The 13705-nt window shown below is 40.2% G+C and overlaps 2 protein-coding genes across 2 annotated transcripts; both read left to right on the forward strand.

Annotated features, from left to right (window-relative positions):
• LOC148106169 (protocadherin beta-15-like) lies at positions 1–2777 on the forward strand. Its single transcript, XM_087851817.1, has 2 exons — positions 1–2373; positions 2766–2777. The coding sequence occupies exons 1-2, from the start codon at positions 1–3 to the stop codon at positions 2775–2777; spliced, it is 2385 nt and encodes a 794-aa protein (XP_087707943.1).
• Positions 2778–4713: 1936 nt separating this feature from the next.
• Positions 4714–7047, forward strand: LOC102789085 (protocadherin gamma-A11-like). Its single transcript, XM_087851821.1, has one exon. The coding sequence runs from the start codon at positions 4714–4716 to the stop codon at positions 7045–7047; it is 2334 nt and encodes a 777-aa protein (XP_087707947.1).
• Positions 7048–13705: the final 6658 nt, after the last annotated feature.

Genomic DNA, 13705 nt, shown 5'->3' on the forward strand with positions numbered 1-13705 from the left:
ATGAATTGCTATTGTGTGGTTTTCCTTTTCGTGGCCTTGCATTTCGCCCATGGAGACGTGAGCTACACTATCTCAGAGGAGGTGAAAGTCGGATTTGTGATAGGGAATATCGCCAAAGATCTGGGTCTTGGGATTGCGACTCTTTCCTCGCGTAAAGTCCGCATTGACACAGACAGGGACGATAAAAGGTATTGTGATATTAATCTGAGCACCGGAGATTTGACTGTCAGTGACAGAATCGACAGGGAAAGTCTTTGTGGTAAAAAAGCCAGCTGCGTTTTAAAAGAGGAGCTTGTGCTGGAAAACCCTTTAGAGCTCCATCGCATCAGTATTCATGTGCAAGATATAAATGATAACGCACCAGAGTTCAGTGAGGATCTGATTTCATTTGAAATAACAGAATCGGCAGTCAAAGGAGCGAGATTTTTACTTACGGAAGCCCGCGATGCCGACATAGGCACAAATGCTGTCCAACGTTACAATTTACAAAACAATGAGCATTTCACCATTAATGTAAATACAGATGTTAGTGGGAGGAAACATTCCGAATTGGTTTTGTTAAAAGAATTAGACCGAGAAAAAGAGAAAGAGCTGGAATTAGTGCTTACAGCTGTAGATGGTGGATCTCCTCAGAGATCAGGTACTGCGATTATTCACATCACTGTGCTGGATGCTAATGATAACGCCCCAGTGTTCAGCCAGGCCGTTTATGAAGCCAGTGTGCCTGAAAACTCTCTTTTAGATACCGTAGTGGTTACAGTGAGCGCAACTGATGCAGACACTGGCCCAAATGGTGATATTACATATAACTTCGATCATGTCTCTGATGAGCATGTATCTTTGTTTTCACTTAATCATAAGACAGGAGAGATAAAAGTTATCGGGTCACTTGATTATGAAACGGAGACTTCAATAGAGCTGCGAGTAAGAGCAAAGGACGGACCGGGTCTTACCTCTTATTGTACAGTAGTTATAGATATAACTGATGTCAATGACAACCCACCAGCCATCAATTTGAAATCACTAACTAACCCCATACCTGAGAACGTGCTACCTGGTACAGAGGTGGGCATCATTAACGTTCAGGACAGAGACTCTGAGAATAACCGACAGGTCCGCTGCTCCATCCAGCAGGGTGTCCCCTTTAAGTTGGTTCCTTCTATTAAAAACTATTATTCTCTGGTGACCACGGGACAACTGGACCGCGAACTAGTGTCTGATTACAACATTACAATCACTGCCACTGACGAGGGCTCTCCACCTCTGTCCTCTTCTAAAAGTGTTCAGTTATCTGTAGCTGATATTAATGACAACCCACCAGTGTTTGAGGAACAGTCGTACAGCACATATGTGAGTGAGAATAACAAACCTGGCTCCACTTTATGCTCCGTTAGTGCTCGAGACCCTGACTGGAGACAGAACGGTACAGTGGTTTATTCTCTGTTAGCTGGTGAGGTGAACGGTGCCCCGGTGTCCTCCTATCTGTCTGTGAACGGAGACACAGGTGTGATCCACGCTGTGAGGTCGTTTGATTATGAACAGTTCAGAAGTTTTAAAGTCCACGTGATGGCCAGAGACAACGGTTCTCCTCCTCTCAGCAGCAACGTGACCGTGAGTGTGTTCATCTCAGATGTGAATGACAACTCTCCTCACATCCTGTATCCCTCCCCGGAGGGCAACTCCTTCATGACCGAGCTGGTCCCCAAAGCTGCACACGGAGGCTCTCTGGTGTCCAAAGTGATCGCGGTGGACGCAGACTCCGGACAGAACGCCTGGCTGTCCTATCAAATAGTCAAATCCACTGATCCGGGACTTTTTACTATTGGTGTCCACAGCGGAGAGATCAGGACACAGCGGGACATTTCAGAATCTGACAGCATGAAACAGAACCTTGTAGTGGCAGTGAAAGATAACGGACAGCCCTCTCTGTCTGCCACCTGTTCCATGTATTTACTCATTTCTGATAACTTGGCTGAGGTGCCAGAACTGAAGGATCTGTCTTACAATGAGAGCAATTCCAAACTGACCTCTTATCTGATCATCGCGCTGGTGTCTGTGTCCACCTTTTTCCTGACTTTCATCATCATCATCCTGGGTTTGAGGTTTTGTCGCAGGAGAAAGCCAAGATTGTTGTTTGATGGAGCAGTTGCCATCCCCAGCGGTTATCTTCCTCCTAATTACGCAGATGTTGATGGCACAGGAACTTTACGCAGCACTTACAATTATGACGCGTACCTGACCACAGGTTCAAGAACCAGTGACTTTAAGTTTGTGACATCATACAATGACAACACGCTGCCCGCTGACCAGACTCTGAAGAAAAGTCCATCAGACTTTGCTGATGTGTTTGGAGATTGTGGTGGTTCTCCTGAGGTAAGGGTGTCAAATGTTCGATACATTATTTTAACAGATGAAACGTTCACTCTTTCCTCCAGTCAATCTTTTTTTCGCTTTTCCTAAAATTCCGTTATAGTATTTATCACACTTTGCCTGTTGCCTCTGACATTATTTTTACTGCTATTTTTGAAGGGAAAATTTCTTGATGTTGTTCAAATCATTTCTCCTGGTTTTGTTTTAATGGGTTGCTGTCTTTACGGTCCTCTATATCAACGAAAAGTTTACATTTTGACATAGGGGAAAATAGTATGTCTTACAAAAGTAAGTATTAGTTGTACAAAAACAAGTAGTGATAGCACTATTGTGTTTAGACACGCGCCCCCTTTGTTTCAGCTTTTCTGTTTCTCTTGTCATTGTATATTACGCAGATCTTCCCATGATCTAATTTTAAAAGTGCAGTCGCTCACATGTTTTCTACAGTTGCTTCCTAATGTACACATGCTCTTCAGATTCGAGTCTTCGTGTGTAACATATTCTCAAAGTTTCTTTTGAACTTGTTTTCTTGTGTTTAAACCTACATATATATGAGCTAAATAATATGTCACCCATATTTTAGCAAACCATTTGTGACCCGAGGTAGTTACCCATTTCAATAGGGATTAGCCGTAGGCATAAAGTCAGTTTACAGGGATTTTAATGCTAATACAAAATAAAATATTTCTAAACATGTAAGAGTAGCACCCAAACAATTAAAAGCTCTACTTTATTAAATATATTTAAAACTATAAAATTGTACGATTGTAAGTGGAAGATAGGATAAGCGCTGCGGGGAATCTATTAAAAACTAGTCACTCTTACAATGAAAGACAAACAAATAAACAAAATGAACAAACAACCACAACCGTCAAAATAGTCCTCAGCGCTTTGCTGTCAAGTTAAACCAGTTTTAAAACAAATTATCTGTAAATTAAAACAGGACATCACTTGCACAGAAAAATCTACCTCAGAAGGAATATCCCCCCCCCAAATTCTCTTCATGTATGTGTTTCAGTTACCTGTCTCCAGGTTAGGGTCGCACCCTAATAAGTATAGGCAAGCGGAGGCGGAGTCCGCTAAAGGTTTCTCCATAGGAATAAAACACTGTTTTCCTCCTAAAGCGGTAAATAACTTTAAACCTCTACCAAACTACCAAAATTCAAGCGGAACATTTTCTGTGACCTGCCACTCATATACAAGGCTATGGGACCCACATATAGCCTTCATAGAAAAGTTAAAAAAAGAGAAACAACACGGCTTAGACCAGGGAGTCACACAGCTCCAGGTTCACACAAGAGATCGACTAATTACCTGCACCTGCCCCAGCCCCGCCTCCCAGGGTCGGTTCCCAGACTCAGGTCACACCTCTCACACCTTTATCAAGTTGCTTTCAGAATAGTGGAAGTGCAGGTCTTTGTTTAACTTTCTCCTCTTTCTTTTCTTTTCTTTTTTCAAATGTTGCAATTATTGACTTATATGTTCACATTTTTATTGGAAATGATCACAGAGGTAAAGTTCTTGAATATTATAAAACGTTGTGGCCATTAAAATCTTCTTGCTTTTCCTTCTCGAGTCTCTGTTCTGATACAGAAATGTCAATTGAGATTAATGTTTAATTTAAATATTTCGAAAATTACTCAAGCATTTTTAGTAGCTTAAAAAACAAATAAAAATAAAACTATTTCAGTAGTTTGAAGCATTTTTAACGCTTTTCCACCGTCTACAAACATTTAATTGTTTTTCAAAAGTTATCATGTAAATCGTGGCCACACATTTTCAGTGAACACAGATATTTAAACTTTAATTTGTACCACATTTTGTATACAATAATGATCTAAACTTTCGCAGATATGAGTTTCCATTGGCAGCATTGCTCAGTATACAGCGACCTTTCGGATTAATGCAATTTTTATTTTTTATTTTTTATCTGTCTGCACACTTCAATATACACTTTTACTTTTAAATTAAGGTTCAACTTTCGTCCATAAACGCTTCCATGCGCCTTGTACAGGGCTGCTGCTCAATGCAATTTTTAAATTAGACTCACGATGTCGCTGTCCACCTTGCCTATCTTAAAATCCACACCTATTTGTCGAGACAGAATGTGTTTTAATGTGCCGCAGTTGGTCATCGAAGGACGCGCAGACGTGGTTTTAGATTGTGCTGATTTTGGCTTAAATAATATTTGTGTGTTTGCTGTATTCCTGCGCATTACAGAGGAAATATTTGCATGTCATGATGGTTAACGCGACATTTGGAATACACACCCTTGTCGTTGCTTTACTCTTCTTTTGTTTGTATTTTGTCAGCGGGAATATAAGCTACTCTTTTACAGAGGAAATGCGACACGGGACTGTGATCGGAAATATCGCCAAAGACCTCGGCATCGACGTAAATACACTATCTCTTCGAAAGGCTCGTATTGATACAGAAGGAAGCGACAAACGATTCTGTGAAATAAACCTCCGTAACGGAGATCTGATTGTTGCCGAAAGGATTGACAGAGAGGGCCTGTGTGGAGACAAAGCATCCTGCGTTTTAAAACAAGAACTCATGTTGGAGAATCCATTAGAACTGCAGCGAATCAGCCTACATGTCCAGGATATAAATGACAACTCCCCACAGTTTAATAAGAATTTGATCCATATAGATATTAGAGAATCTGCGTCAAAAGGTGCTCGTTTTCCAATAGAAGAAGCGCACGATGCCGACATAGGTAAAAATTCAGTTCAATCATACAACCTACAGACGAATGAATATTTTTTCCTTGGAGTTGGAACCAATTCTGTGGAACTTGTCCTTAACAAAGAGCTCGATCGTGAAACATTACAAGAAATCAGTCTACTTCTGACCGCTTTAGATGGTGGTTCCCCTCAAAGATCAGGTACCGTGGTCATTCACATTACTGTTTTGGACGCTAATGATAACGTGCCAGTGTTTAGCCAAGCCGTTTATAAAGCCAGTCTGTCAGAAAACTCTCCCATGGGTACTGTTGTGCTGACAGTAAAAGCAATTGATGCAGATGAGGGACTAAATGGAGAAGTTACATATGATTTTGGACACGTTCCAGAAGACGTTAAGTCAATATTTGCCATAGATTATAAAACAGGGGATATAAAATTGTCCGCCACAGTTGATTATGAAACAGTGAGATTGTTTGAGCTTCGCATAACTGCGAAAGATGGTTTAGGATTAACTTCCTATGCTAAAGTCATAATAGATGTTACTGATGTGAATGACAACCCACCTGTAATATATCTAAAGTCACTGTCGAACCCCATACCTGAACACTTGTCACCTGGTACAGAGGTGGGCATAATTAACGTGCAGGACAGAGATTCTGAGAATAACCGACAGGTCCGCTGCTCCATCCAGCAGGGTGTCCCCTTTAAGTTGGTTCCTTCTATTAAAAACTATTATTCTCTGGTGACCACAGGACAACTGGACCGTGAACTAGTGTCTGATTACAACATTACAATCACTGCCACTGACGAGGGCTCTCCACCTCTGTCCTCTTCTAAAAGTGTCCAGTTATCTGTAGCTGACATCAATGACAACCCACCTGTGTTTGAGGAACAGTCGTACAGCGCATATGTGAGTGAGAATAACAAACCGGGCTCCACTTTATGCTCTGTTAGTGCTCGAGACCTCGACTGGAGACAGAACGGTACAGTGGTTTATTCTCTGTTAGCTGGTGAGGTGAACGGTGCCCCGGTGTCCTCCTATCTGTCTGTGAACGGAGACACGGGTGTGATCCACACTGTGAGGTCGTTTGATTATGAACAGTTCAGGAGCTTCAAAGTCCATGTGATGGCCAGAGACAACGGTTCTCCTCCTCTCAGCAGCAACGTGACCGTGAGTGTTTTCATCTCAGATGTGAATGACAACTCTCCTCAGATCCTGTACCCCTCCCCGGAGGGCAACTCCTTCATGACCGAGCTGGTCCCCAAAGCTGCACACGGAGGCTCTCTGGTGTCCAAAGTGATTGCGGTGGACGCAGACTCCGGACAGAACGCCTGGCTGTCCTATCAAATAGTCAAATCCACTGATCCGGGACTTTTTACTATTGGTGTCCACAGCGGAGAGATCAGGACACAGCGGGACATTTCTGAATCTGACAGCATGAAACAGAACCTTGTAGTGGCAGTGAAAGATAACGGACAGCCCTCTCTGTCTGCCACCTGTTCCATGTATTTACTTATTTCTGATAACTTGGCGGAGGTGCCAGAACTGAAGGATATCTCTCATAATGAGAGCAATTCCAAACTGACCTCTTATCTGATCATCGCGCTGGTGTCTGTGTCCACGTTTTTTCTGACTTTCATCATCATCATCCTGGGTTTGAGGTTTTGTCGCAGGAGAAAGCCCAGATTGTTGTTTGACGGAGCAGTTGCCATACCCAGTGGTTATCTCCCTCCTAATTACGCAGATGTTGATGGCACAGGAACTTTACGCAGCACTTACAATTATGATGCGTACCTGACCACAGGTTCAAGAACCAGTGACTTTAAGTTTGTGACATCATACAATGACAACACGCTGCCTGCTGACCAGACTCTGAAGAAAAGTCCATCAGATTTTGCTGATGCTTTTGGAGATTCTTTGGAGACTCTGGAGGTAGGAGGACATGTTTTTGAACTAGGCTCATGTGTTCATGTCTTCCAGCCTTACTAATTCATATCAACTTTTTTCCACCATCAAATATCATATTAAATAACCAGTTTAATGGGGTAGTATGACACCAGGCAGATTAAAACTCCTAAACTGGGTTTGTGTTCTCTTAAAATCAAAAGAAAAATGTTAAGAGGACTATAAACTTTTCTGGAACATGCAGTTGTTTTTCCCTACGCTGTGTGGCTTCTGGCTGTATTATTTTATGCATAAGAACAATTAAATTTTAGTTTAAGATTATAGGATATGGTTTCTATAGAGATTATATTCCATCATTGATTAAATGTTAGGCATACTTATCTAAACACTTAACTGACTTTTCAGAGTTCCCTATGAACATCACACTGCTTGTTAAGTTGTCTTTTTAAGTTATTACTGAATGTAAATTGTATTCAGAATTGCTTCATATGCACCTGAGACATGAGATTTGGTTAACTTTAGAGTTTGGATTTTTCATGTGTTACAACTGCAGTCTGCTGACCAGACTCTGAGGAAAAGTCCATCAGAGTTTGTAAATTATTTGGTTAAGAACAAGATTTCCTAAAAGTAGGGCCCTGTTATGTTTTTGTGATTGATGACACATCTTTATTCTTCTCTATTGATCTGAACTCTCTGACTTTATACAACCATTTAGATGATCCTCTAGAATAGTGTTCTGGTATCATTTCATGGTGTTTATTAATTTGATGTTAATGTTTTGTTTATCCTCTCTGCTAAGGAAGTTAAGAGGTTATGGGACAAGTTTTTACTATGCATCTACATTAGAGTCTTATTTGCAAGAGCAGCTTTCAAATATATATGAGAGAAATCATTCTTAAATTACTGAATATTTGATGTTGCAACATGTGTTTTTATAGTATTGTATAATATTCACTTTTGTAACAGCAGGTTCATAAAAGTTCTGACCTCTGAGGGTACAATGAGTTGGGTCAAACTTGTGCCATTATCAGTGGTGTTACCTGACTTTGTGCGTCTCGGTTTTCACCCAAATGACTAATCACTGCAATGCAGATGAAGCTGAACTGTCAGTGCATTAGTTTTTCATACTTTTATGCTACAAACAATGCAACAATTCTATTTTTAAAATTATATTTTTCTCTATTCTGTAACTTCTAACTGAGAGAACAAATTAAAAACAACAGATGCATAATTCCAGTATCAGCATGCAATACTTTGAGAATGCACAGTCTTGTCTGGTGGTTGGAGAACTATAAGACAATGCAAACTGCTAAATAATATCATTTCAAAACACATGCTGAAAGTTAATCCCTGTTGGAATTCTCAATAGCAGCTTTTCCTTTTCTACTCAATAACCAACCCTGACATTCAGACCACTGAATAGCACTGGCGCTGTTAAATAATACTTTGATGTTGTGAAACTTTTAGTTTTTTATACATATAAACTGGTAAGTTATGATGTTACACCAAATTATTGCATAGGAAGGTTTTCATCATTAACAGCACAGGAAAAACAAACAAACAAACATACAAATGTCTTAACTCATTCCAGACCTGCAGATTTCACTATTTAATGCTTGGTGTTTTTACATTAGGTTATTACCAGACATTGAGTGAGACAACCTTTGTTTACTAAGAAAAGAAGATACTTTAGTTATTACATGATACAGGATCTAATCTCTCTTGGTAATTTAAGATTTACAAAAAATAAGGATGTATTTCTCTAACTTGTTGGTCTTTTATTTTTTGAATACACATGGCAACAGCATTGGTTCATTCCTACCTGCTTGAATTTAGAAGTGGATTTAAGAGTTAATACCCTCACTAATCATGCACTTTATGCAAGATATTTGTTTCTCTAAGTTTTACCTTATTCCGATGGTGATAGTGGAAAGTCATTGTTCTTTGTCCAGATATTTTAGGTTGTTTGTTAAAGAAACTCAATGAAACAAGTTATATGGAACATCCTTGAGCTACTAAATTTGATTCTGCTGTATATTATCAAAGGGTATCGCTTATAATATTTGTTTTCGGCATTTTTGAATCAAATTTCTTATTTTTCTATATGCAAAAAGTGATGAAAAAAAAAGAAAAGAAAAATGCAGCATTGATTGAATAAGTGAAGCAGTTTACATTAGGGCAATATCTGTGGTTCCCTTTTATTGATTTCTCAGGAACTTATTTTATGTCTGATGTAGAAATTGATACTAGAGGTCTTCCTTGAAGTGTGCTTGAGAGATGGTCGATAATGAATATAGTATATTGCCACTATTCCTTAAGGTCTTTTATTTTGGCTCATGTGCACACAAGTTGCTTTCTATAGATTTAGTACTTTTACTTCTCTTTGCAGGATTACACATGGATTTGTTTTATATGTGGTTTATTATTTCATTGAAAATGCGTACCACAATTGGAAAAGAAAAAAAAAAAGAAATCAGTATGAATGACCAAATAACACCGAAGTCCCTAGAGTGTCAATAATTTTATTGATTAATAACGGCGTTATAACTCGAAGCTGGCCTTTTGTTTGGGTTTGCGGTGCTATAATTTAACGAAACTCTTGGTGTCACTGTGCACCAACAAAGACAGGAGGTCTCTATTCTTCATCCATTCTTTTCTGCCATTGCAAAGCCTTATTTTGGTGTAGCGTGTCTATATTGAGGGCATTACAAAAGGCAAACGCTGGGATTATTTAGAGTATTTAAAAAGAGCACTATTTTTGATCACTTTCAAGGAATTTTACAGGAAAAGATTAAACTTTGATCGATCATGGGAACTGCAGTATACGGAAGATTGGCTATGAATTGCTATTGTGTGGTTTTCCTTTTGGTGGCCTTGCATTTCGCCCATGGAGACGTGAGCTACACTATCGCAGAGGAAATGAAAAGCGGATTTGTGATAGGGAATATCGCCAAAGATCTGGGTCTTGGGATTGCGACTCTTTCCTCGCGTAAAGTCCGCATTGACACAGACAGGGACGATAAAAGGTATTGTGATATTAATCTGAGCACCGGAGATTTGACTGTCAGTTACAGGATCGACAGGGAAAGTCTTTGTGGTAAAAAAGCCAACTGCCTTTTAAAAGAGGAGCTTGTGCTGGAAAACCCTTTAGAGCTTCATCGCATCAGTATTCATGTGCAAGATATAAATGATAACGCGCCAGAGTTTAGTGAGGATCTGATTTCAATTGAAATAACAGAATCGGCAGACAAAGGAGCGAGATTTTTACTTACGGAAGCCCGCGATGCCGACATAGGCACAAACGCTGTGCAACGTTACAATTTACAAAACAATGAGCATTTCACCATTAATGTAAATACAGATGTTAGTGGAAGGAAACATTCCGAATTGGTTTTGGTAAAAGAATTAGACCGAGAAAAAGAGAAAGAGCTGGAATTAGTGCTTACAGCTGTAGATGGTGGATCTCCTCAGAGATCAGGTACTGCGATTATTCACATCACTGTGCTGGATGCTAATGATAACGCCCCAGTGTTCAGCCAGGCCGTTTATGAAGCCAGTGTGCCTGAAAACTCTCTTGTAGATACCGTAGTGGTTACAGTGAGCGCAACTGATGCAGACACTGGCCCAAATGGTGATATTACATATAACTTCGATCATGTCTCTGATGAGCATGTATCTTTGTTTTCACTTAATCGTAAGACAGGAGAGATAAAAGTTGTCGGGTCACTTGATTATGAAACGGAGACTTCAATAGAGCTGCGAGTAAGAGCAAAGGACGGACCGGGTCTTACCTCTTATTGTACAGTAATTATAGATATAACTGATGTCAATGACAACCCACCAGCCATCAATTTGAAATCACTAACTAACCCCATACCTGAGAACGTGCCACCTGGTACAGAGGTGGGCATCATTAACGTTCAGGACAGAGATTCTGAGAATAACCGACAGGTCCGCTGCTCCATCCAGCAGGGTGTCCCCTTTAAGTTGGTTCCTTCTATTAAAAACTATTATTCTCTGGTCACTACAGGACAACTGGACCGCGAACTAGTGTCTGATTACAACATTACAATCACTGCCACTGACGAGGGCTCTCCACCTCTGTCCTCTTCTAAAAGTGTTCAGTTATCTGTAGCTGACATCAACGACAACCCACCTGTGTTTGAGGAACAGTCGTACAGTGCATATGTGAGTGAGAATAACAAACCGGGCTCCACTTTATGTTCCGTTAGTGCTCGAGACCCCGACTGGAGACAGAACGGTACAGTGGTTTATTCTCTGTTAGCTGGTGAGGTGAACGGTGCCCCGGTTTCCTCGTATCTGTCTGTGAACGGAGACACGGGTGTGATCCACGCTGTGAGGTCGTTTGATTATGAACAGTTCAGGAGTTTTAAAGTCCACGTGATGGCCAGAGACAACGGTTCTCCTCCTCTCAGCAGCAACGTGACCGTGAGTGTGTTCATCTCAGATGTGAATGACAACTCTCCTCAGATCCTGTACCCCTCCCCAGAGGGCAACTCCTTCATGACCGAGCTGGTCCCCAAAGCTGCACACGGAGGCTCTCTGGTGTCCAAAGTGATCGCGGTGGACGCAGACTCCGGACAGAACGCTTGGTTGTCCTATCATATAGTCAAATCCACTGATCCGGGACTTTTTACTATTGGTGTCTACAGCGGAGAGATCAGGACACAGCGGGACATTTCTGAATCTGACAGCATGAAACAGAACCTTGTAGTGGCAGTGAAAGATAACGGACAGCCCTCTCTGTCTGCCACCTGTTCCATGTATTTACTCATTTCTGATAACTTGGCTGAGGTGCCAGAACTGAAGGATCTGTCTTATAATGAGAGCAATTCCAAACTGACCTCTTATCTGATCATCGCACTGGTGTCTGTGTCCACCTTTTTCCTGACTTTTATCATCATCATCCTGGGTTTGAGGTTTTGTCGCAGGAGAAAGCCCAGACTGTTGTTTGACGGAGCAGTTGCCATCCCCAGCGGTTATCTTCCTCCTAATTACGCAGATGTTGATGGCACAGGAACTTTACGCAGCACTTATAACTATGACGCTTACCTAACCACAGGTTCTAGAACCAGTGACTTTAAGTTTGTGACATCATACAATGACAACACGCTGCCTGCTGACCAGACTCTGAAGAAAAGTCCATCAGACTTTACAGATGTGTTTGGAGATGGCGATATGTCTCCTAAGGTAGGAAGATATCGCATGTCCTATTTTCAATAACTGTACAGCTTGTAAATATTGGTTAATTTCGAAGCGTTTGGAGACTGTGATACTTTTGCCAAGTAAGGAACTTCAATATTTTATTTTCTCTTTTTGATAAAACACTCATACTGAGCAGTGTTTTTTTTCGCACGTGGTTCTTAAACTTTGCTTTTAAATAAGAAACAGACCGCTGTACAAGTAAAAAATAGATACTTTCACTTGATGTTAATCCTCTGTTTCTTGATATGATCGTGTTTTTTCTTGTTAGTTTTTATTCTTGTACTTGTACCCTTATTTTCTTAACACTTACTTTGTGCGGTGTTATGTTCTTGAGAGTTACGGTCTGTCCATCATAACGTATTGAATAGAAGAGTTAAAAAGTGAACTCTTTACTTGACAGGTTTCTGAGTATGTGTATGACAGTATTAAATTAAGTAGTTTTTAAATGAAAACTTTGGTTAGGCATTCTTTGATCATTTTGCTAAAAGGCCAGACAAAATAATACCTTGGGCAGTTAAGCTGTTAAGGGTTTCTTAGAGGAAATATCCCGAAAATGCTCTAATGTTCTTACTTATCACCTTCAGTATTACACAGATTATGACACATGCCCATGTCCTCTGTTGTCATCAGATATCAGCTTAGATCTCCTGCAGGACATTTAGTATATTTTAGACAGTTCCATCACAGCAATAAATAAAAGAATAACTTTTGTAAAATTTGTGTTTTCTGACAACAGAACAATTCTACAAACCTGTCTAATGAATGGCAGGGTTCGTTGAACTTATACTGTTGGTACATGTTGACTCAACAGCTTTGAAACACAGTTTATGTTGTCTTGTTTTATTGTTTATTTAATTGGCCAAAAGTATCTGTGCTTCAATTAAAGTTAGCCAGCGTTGGTCAAACTTGTAATACTTTTCTTGTTCTTCTGTTCGAGAGGCAGAGAGGCAGTTGGAATTGCTGTTTTTCCACTTTGCAATGAGTTTATCAGTTGCCCTTGTCTGTGTCTTTGGAGCCGACATGCAGCTGGTGCTCTGTGTCTCTGTCCTTGGTGCTGAGCAGGCCTAGTCCATGCTATCCTTGGTGCTGAACCTTTTGTTTCCTCTTGTGACGTATTTTCATGGGGAATGCGCTGCTGTGCTGCTGTGCTGCTATGTTTTATGTATAACTTTTTAATTTTTTTTTATTTTTAGGCTACAGTTTAACAGTTTCATTTGTTTTTATGGAGACGTGTGTTCCATTTTCCTAACAAGATTTTGCTATGACATCACATCTATTCTTAACTACGATTAAAAATAAGGAAAAGTAGAATCACAAGTGTAACCGGATAAAATTGTTTGAGGTCACAGAGTGACAATTCACGTTATACATGACTCTCGGTAGCGAATTGTACATATTTATAGAAGTTGTTTCTTCATGAAAGAAGTAGTAATATCCCTCCTTTATTTTAAATCTCATGGTAACTGAGGTAATGCTTGTATTGACATTTTTTACTGAAACACTGAAAGCACTGGTT

This window comes from Neolamprologus brichardi, chromosome 2, assembly GCF_056152115.1.
Source record: "Neolamprologus brichardi isolate AB-2024 chromosome 2, ASM5615211v1, whole genome shotgun sequence".
Classification (NCBI taxonomy): domain Eukaryota; kingdom Metazoa; phylum Chordata; class Actinopteri; order Cichliformes; family Cichlidae; genus Neolamprologus; species Neolamprologus brichardi.

Excerpts from the sequence above, each read along its gene's own strand:
- LOC148106169 (XM_087851817.1), top strand. The coding sequence starts at position 1 with ATGAATTGCTATTGTGTGGTTTTCCTTTTCGTGGCCTTGCATTTCGCC.
- LOC102789085 (XM_087851821.1), top strand. The coding sequence starts at position 4,714 with ATGCGACACGGGACTGTGATCGGAAATATCGCCAAAGACCTCGGCATC.